The sequence below is a fragment of the Heterodontus francisci genome, chromosome 4, assembly GCF_036365525.1.
Source record: "Heterodontus francisci isolate sHetFra1 chromosome 4, sHetFra1.hap1, whole genome shotgun sequence".
Lineage (NCBI taxonomy): Eukaryota > Metazoa > Chordata > Chondrichthyes > Heterodontiformes > Heterodontidae > Heterodontus > Heterodontus francisci.
Window position 1 is genome coordinate 131,528,079 of NC_090374.1, and position 7,769 is coordinate 131,535,847.

Genomic DNA, 7,769 nt, shown 5'->3' on the forward strand with positions numbered 1-7,769 from the left:
ATACGTGGAATGAGCGGGTTGTCTTATGAGGAAAGGTTGGACAGACCGGGCTTGTTTTCACTAGAAGAGTGAGGGAGACTTGATTGAAGTATATAAGATGCTGAATGGTCTTGACAAGGTGGATATGAAAAGGATGTTTCCTCTTGTGGCTGATTCCAGAACTAGTGGGCAGTATTTTAAAGTTAGGGGTCGCCCTTTTAGGACAGAGATGAGGAGAAATTTTTTCTCTCAAAGGTTGAGCGACTTTGGAATTCTCTGCCTCCAAAGGAGGGGGAGGGGGAGTCGTTAAGTATTTTTAAGACGGAAGTAGATAGATTCTCATAAGGCAAGCTTATCGGGGGTAGATGGGAGTGTGGAATTCGAAACACAAACAGATCGGCCATGATCTTATTGAGTGGTGGAGCAGGCTCGAGTGGCTGAATGGCCTACGTCTGCTCCTAATTCATATGTTGGTATGTCATTCGAATCACTCCACATGATATCAAGAAATGACTGAAGGCACTGGATACTGCAAAGGCTATGGGCCCTGACAATAGTACTGTGCCCCAGAACTTGCCGTGCCACTAGCCAAGCTGTCCCAGTACAACTACAACACTGGCATTTACCCAGCAAATAGGAAAAGTTTACTCTCAATCATCAGTAAAGTGATGGAAGGTGTCGTCGACAGTGCTATCAAGCGGCACTTGCTTAGCAATAACCTGCCCAGCGACACTCAGTTTGGGTTTGCCAGGGCCACTCAGCTCCTGACCTCATTACAGTCTTGGTTCAAACATGGACAAAAGAGCTGAACTCAAGAGGTGAGGTGAGAGTGACTTCCCTTGACATCAAGACAGCAGTTGACTGTGGCATCAAGGAGCCTTGCAAAGATGGAGTTAATGGGAATCAGGGGGAAAACTCTCCACTGGTTGGAGTCATACCTAGCACAAAGAAAGATGGTTGTGGTTGTTGGAGGTCAATCATCTGAGCTCCAGGACATCACTGCAGGAGTTCCTCAGGGTAGTGTCCTAGGCACAACCATCTTCAGCTGCTTCATCAATGACTTTCCTTCAACCATAAAAGTCAGAAGTGGGGATGTTCGCTGATGATTGCACAATGTTCAGCACCATTCGCGACTCCTCAGATACTGAAGCAGCCCGTGTTGTAATGCAGCAAGACCTGGACAATATACAGGCTAGGGCTGATGTGTGGCGGAAATGTTACTTGCCACTTAAATGCCAGGCAATGACTATCTCAAACAAGAGAGAATCTAACCATCTTCCCTTGGCATTAAATGGCATTACAATCGTTGAATCCTCCACTATCAACATCCTGGGGGTTACCATTGACCAGAAAATGAACTGGAGTAGCCATATAAATAAATACCATGGCTACAAGAGCAGTTCAGAGGCTAGGAATCCTGTGGTGAGTAACTCACCTCCTGATTTCCCAAAGCCTGTCCATCATCTACAAGGCACAAGTCAGGAGTGTGATGGAATACTCTCCACTTGCCTGGATGGGTGCAGCTCCAACAATACTCAAGAAGCTCAACACCATCCAGGACAAAGCAGCCCGCTTGATTGACACCCCATCTACCACCTTCAAAATTCACTCCCTCCACCACCGACGCACAATGGGTACCATCTACAAGATGCACTGCAGCAATTCACCAAGGCTCCTTAGACAGCACCTTCCAAACCTGCGACCTCTATCACCTAGAAGGATAAGGGCAGCTGATGCATGGGAAAACCACCACCTGCAAGTTCCCCTCCAAGCCACACACCATCCTGAATTGGAACTATATTGCCATTCCTTCACTGTCGCTGGATCAAAATGCTGGAACTCCCTTGCTAATAGCACTGTGGGTGTACCTACCCCACACAGACTGCAGCAGTTCAAATAAGCGGCTCACCAGCAACTTCTCAAAGCAATTAGGGATGGGCAATAAATGCTGTCCTAGCCAGCAACGCCCACATCCCATGAACAAATTTTTTAAAAACCTTGAATTTAAAAGCTAGCATCGGTAATGGCGACCCTGAAACTACCAGATTGTCATAAAAATCTGGTTCATTAATGTTGTTTAGGGAACAAAATCTCCTTACCTCATCTGGTTTATATGTGACTCCAGACCTACAATGTGGTTGACTCTTAATTGTCCTCTTAAAGGATGTAGCAAACTGCTCATTCTCGCAAGGGAAATTAAGGGATGGGCAATAAATGCTGGGTTTTACCAGCTCTGCCCACATCCTATGAACAAATTAAAACAAAGGCAAGGACACCAAAGGGGTGAAACTGGTTTATACCAGCAACGTGAAATGGGCTCACAGCAAATCGGCAGCTGATTTTTCACTGCACCCAATCCTCTTTCCTCTGAAGTTCACAGAACGATAGTTCAAACTCTTTGGGGAGTCATTTCCTAGTCCCACTGTTGCTTTTACTTGGTTCGAAATTAAAAATCTTGGCAATATTTTCCAACTCAATGAAAAATAAAAGCTAGCGCAGTGAAAAATTGGCTGCTGATTTGCTCCGAGTCTGTTTGTGATGATGATGTAAGCCAATTCCACCACCACCCCCCACTCCCTAAGTATATTGGATGCTACCATGGAGGTTTAATTGGAATAAGTAAGGGCACATCCTCTTTGCTCCAATTAGACAACCTAGACAAGAGATCTCTAAGTAAGTAAAACAGTGAGTCTCACCCCCAGGACATGGTTACATTGCCATAAAACATTTCACGATCTGACAGGCTCAGCCAAGGTAAGAACTACTTCTGGCAACGCCTCCTTCTCTGGATTACATCTTTCCTCATCGTTTCCCTCCCCACCCTGCCCCACACAGACCCAAGCACATCCATTCTTTTCTCCACCTACTTATACTCTAAAAGGCAGTGAGATCTAAGCCTGCCCTCCTTCTAGTTTCTGCTACACTATCAGCAGCTGCTGTTGCCCTCACATAAGGAACATACAAAATATTGCAGTAACCTGGTTGCACAGGAAAACTCTGCACTCTTCTTGTATTTACAAGCATGTCACCCTCCTGCCACCTTCCTCCTCTGTGCTACCTCCCATCAACTGCACTACTTGCTGCACGTCACACTCATCATGTCCATATCAGCAGGATTCATTCAAATTAAAAAGCCATTGATGGAGCCACATACTAATAAGCACGTGTCTTTTTGCAAGACAAGTTGGCACACAATACCCGCAAGCAAATGTGAACAGCTTCCATTCAGGTGCTCAGTTCCAATGAGCAGGAAGCCCAAGAGATTTTGGGTAAAGACCTCCATCAGAGCAGCAGGAATGGATAGTTCAAAAGATAGGGGCACAAGGATCTTTGCTTTATTTTATTTCCTTCTATCTGTCCTGAATGCGCAGCTCTTTCAGGAAGCTGACCAAACTGGGGATACCTCACCACTCCACATGTCTGAAGGACCCTAATCTGCCCAATACTTACTATTCAGTGTTCTTGCTTCGATTTGCAGGTCTCACTGCAGAATGGGGCCCTGCTGTAGAAAGAGGTGAGCCAAACCAGCCTCGTCAGCCTGCTCCCTCTTTAAACAGCACTATGGTGGAACAGATAGTCAGTTAGAGAGTTCTGCACAGGATAAAGCTCACATCGTAATTTAGCAGGAGTTGGCAGTGATGGAATGGGGAATGAAGGATAAAGGTGACCAGAGGGTGAGTTCAGGTTCAAATTGCTGAAAAGGACAGAGATGATGACTTCAATATTCCAGCCTTTAAATCCCGGCTGAGAGAATGGTGGAACCACCTCTAACATGTGCAGCACTCTAGTGCAAGGACCAATTTCTCTGCAATGTACCATGGTGCGTGTAGAATCTGCAGCGAGGCCTGTAATACAAGAATCCTTGTCAAACTACTGCCTTTGGGACTCTTGCCTTCACATTTCCTCCAGCCCGGAGAGGCCGTACAGCATGGACGGACTGGGGAATCGAATGGATAGGGCTTTGATTAGGTCACAGATCCACTGCAGTTTGCTCTCAAACAAAATCACTGAGGGAGCAGATCCTCAGCCCCATGGGAGTGGGGCTGGTGCAATACATCTCAAATAAAGACTTTTGCAATCTTTAAGTGGCCAAGTTATAAGGATTTCTTCACTCGTCGATCCTACAGGCTGGAGTTTCAAAGGGCCAGGAACCGAAGTGCAAGTGATTTGAAAATCATAGTACCGGAAATCATCTCCGGAACCCGACGCCTCTGGGACAGTCCATGATTTTCAATGTGAGGGTATGGTGGGGCGGCAGGGGTGTAAAACAAGGAAGCTGCTCATGTCCAATGAAGGGACTGTTAAGCTCCTTTAGGAGCTTATTAAGGGGCCAGGGCATTTGGGAAGGCAACTTTCAATTCTGATTTTAGCGATCCCGACCAGTCTGGTACATGTTAGTGCACAGCTGTCAGGATTGCTGCACGGCCAAATAAACTTTATTGCAAAGTGCGATGGAAATAAATTTAAAGGGGCCAACTAGTGCTGAGTCGAGCGCTGTACCTCCACTTGGCCTCCATGGCCACTTTCCGTCCTTGTCACCGTCCTGGCTCTTACTTGAGCTACCTGCACTCCATGGCAAGACAGTCCCCAACATGGCTGCCTCCTGCCTTTGCCACTGGCCCGGGCAGATAGCTCCCGACTCCTGGAGGTGCTCGCCACTTTTTATTTGGGTGCTGAGCTCACGCTCCTGCCCAATTAGGACATTTTCATTCCAAGATCACGTTGCAACAGTGAAGCACACAGCTGGGTACCTGAAATGTTCCAGGCGTTGGGTTCCTGATCCCGGAATGAAAATCCACCTCACCTCTTGTTTTCCTCCATTGTGTATCCTTAATATGGCTCATTTAACACAGTACTACTTTCCAGTCATATACTATATTATACAATCATGTAGCACCAATTAATTGTAATCTCTATTAAACTGAAACCAAATGTTTGAAACTGCAGAAATAAATTAATCATTTAGAAACATATATTAGGATAGAAATTACTGTCAATGTTACTGTACAAACACTTAATGTGCACCAAATTCATCTCTAGTGTTAACTCATTTGGAATAAATAGCAGAGAGGAATTTGATCCAAGTGTATTTAGTGCTCATGCATTAACACCACCCATAGAAGTTTCTACTCCATTGTTTCCAAACTTTGGTACAAAAACAGAAAATACCGGAAACATACACCAAGTCTAAAGAAAAAAAAGGCACAGAATATTTGAAAAATCAACAACGGCCATCCCACTGAGCTGGACAACAGTGGAGCGGCAGTGGAGGATGATAATGATTGACTGCAGACAGGATGAAGAGGGACAGAGCATCATCATCACAGTCACAGGGATGCCTTTTGTGACTTTGATTAAGGCTGTTTCAGTGCTGTGGCAGGGTCAGAAAGCTGACTGGAGTAGTGGGAACAATTGGCATGGATTTGGAAGGCAAAAGCACATTCATGGAGACTGGAGAGAAACTACAGAATGCATACTGGGAGTTAGTGACTTACGAAAACGAAACAACTTCCGATGCAGCGAAATAATTAACTCTTGCTCCACTGTTTTTGTGCAATGCTGCCATAACTTGAGGTCTGCAAGGCACTGGTCCCTGACTTCTAACCCCCACTTTAACAATGCTGAAGACCACACTCACAAAAATGAACACATGCACACCAGCATGACAACATACAGGTACAGATACAAACGAGCATATACATGGTATTGCAAATTGTATTCAGGTGCATTTCCTGAAAGTAGTGCAACACTCCGAGGTGAATGTTATTGAAACTTGAAAGTATTTTCAAAACAGACACAAGCCATAGAACGTTCACCAAATGAGTGAAACAAAATGCATCTTTGATACGGAGTTTACTCTGGCAGGTTTGTTTTACAATCTCTTTCCATGATCACGTTTCTGAGTGTGGTTTAGCATCTAACAGTATTCCTCGTGTCATATTTGGAAAGGTTTCTATGCATAGCGTTAAGAGCAAGACCAACGCGCGTGTAGTTGAAGCATCCCGCCTGGATTCCGGGAACGATCGACCCATCTACGCGAGCTCGTCACACGGGTGCCTCCTGCCGGCCCAGTCTGGAATAACGGTGTCAAACCGAGAAGTCTCCAACTCTCTGCCTCCACTAAGTTACTCAGGTGGGCAACTCTATCGTGCAGTTCTAACATATGGGTGCCTTAATAACCATTTTAAATGCTGAAAAATAACTCTTGACTCTAAACACACTTTCAGAATCCAGCCGATTAGCTATTTTGAAAACACTTAAGAGAAAATTATTTGCAAGTGTTAGCGCTAAATGCATAAATAACATTTAAACAAATGAAACTCAGAAGCCTGACAAGAGGGACTGCCGGCTAAAACAGACAGGAAAAATTGAGCAGACATGCCAAGGTTGGATTTTTTGGAAAAACGAAGCATATTCAACTTTATTCCAGAAATGCTGACCTAGATTGTAAAATTGCTGGCACTAAATGGCAACTGAGCTGCTGCAATTATCAACATCATATTCTTTTTACTCCGCAACAGTCGGCCTAATGCATTGCACATTTCAAAGGTGAAGAGCTGGAAGAGTGAGTGAAGAGGAGTGACATCTGACAGTTGTGTCCTTACCAGTCCCCCACAGGTACTGAAGGAGGCGAGCGAGCCCGGGTAGTTGTGCACATAGCCGCTGTAGTAGCAGGCGTGTTCGGCGCGGTACGAGCGCACCGAGGTGTGGTGGCGGCGGCCTCCCCGGTTGTGCACCGTGAAGCTGCCGGAGAGAAAGCGGCTGTCCCGCCTCAGGCTCAGGTAAAGCTCTCTGCCAAACGCCGGGATTTTCAACTGCAGCCCCGTGGGAGAAGAGGACAGAGGCGAAGAAGCGGCTGTGCGGCGGCCGCCGGGCGGGGCAGGAGGTTGCAGCTCCCGCGGGTAAAACTCCTGCGACTCGTACTCGTCTACGTTGGCGATGGAACGGACTTCCCGGGATGTGGAGCCGAAGTCGGCTCCGGCCGCCAGGCGGGTCTGGAAAGGTTTTCCATTCTGCAAAACGGCTGGGAAAACGATCTCGGATTCCTCTCGGAAAGTCTCGAGACCTGTATGGAGGGAGAGAGAAAACTCTAATTAATGGAAAATTTAAAAAAGGGTTCCTGAAATTTTCTGGAAAAACACTTGAATTTAACCAAACGGTCCAATTGGAAATACACAGTATTTTAATGTCAAGATTTGGGATAGAAACATTTTTTTTCAAAGTTCAATGGTAGGATGAAACTCTGAGATTTGTGTTAAAACTATTTTTAAAAAATCCTAGCTGAATATAAAGCAGTCTTCAAAAGAAAGTTACTGTACCTGAAACTATTGCATCCGTGAAATGCAGTAGATACAAAATATAGAAAATGTGGCTCTGGAGCATTCTTGTATTCCCTCAGTGCCCTGTATTTAATATAAAAGTTAATTCTTGTTATCATCAACAACAATAATAAAAACCTCTTTGGTATGAGAATGAAAAGGGTGAGGCGCTGGCTGTTACTAGACTTTCTATTTTTTTTTTTGTAGCTGAAGGAAAGCTGCTCGTACAGTAATGTAAAATTGTACTAGTCTGAGAGCGGCTGCTTCTCTCTGTCTGTCTCTCTCTCACACAACTCGCTCTGTCTCACATGGTTTGAGTTTCCAAATGAATGAATTCGAGTCCCGCGGAGCCGAGCTCACCGCACACACATACACACACACACTCCAAGGGCTTCCCCCAAACTGCAACCCAGCCCTGATTGGTTACAGTAACTTACAATGTGTGTGTACTTGTATATATGTATGTGTGTA

At 45.4% G+C, this 7,769-nt stretch overlaps 1 protein-coding gene across 1 annotated transcript in view; it reads right to left on the bottom strand.

Moving 5' to 3' along the window:
• Positions 1–7,372, bottom strand: part of LOC137369250 (A disintegrin and metalloproteinase with thrombospondin motifs 19-like) — a 593,631-nt gene extending 586,259 nt beyond the window's left edge. Inside the window, exons 1-2 of the mRNA XM_068030172.1 lie at positions 7,299–7,372; positions 6,585–7,045 (exon numbers count right to left, since the gene is read on the bottom strand). Coding sequence (XP_067886273.1) covers positions 6,585–7,045; positions 7,299–7,362 — 525 coding nt within the window. The 5' untranslated portion in view covers positions 7,363–7,372. The remainder of the gene's footprint in view (positions 1–6,584; positions 7,046–7,298) is intronic.
• Positions 7,373–7,769: the final 397 nt, after the last annotated feature.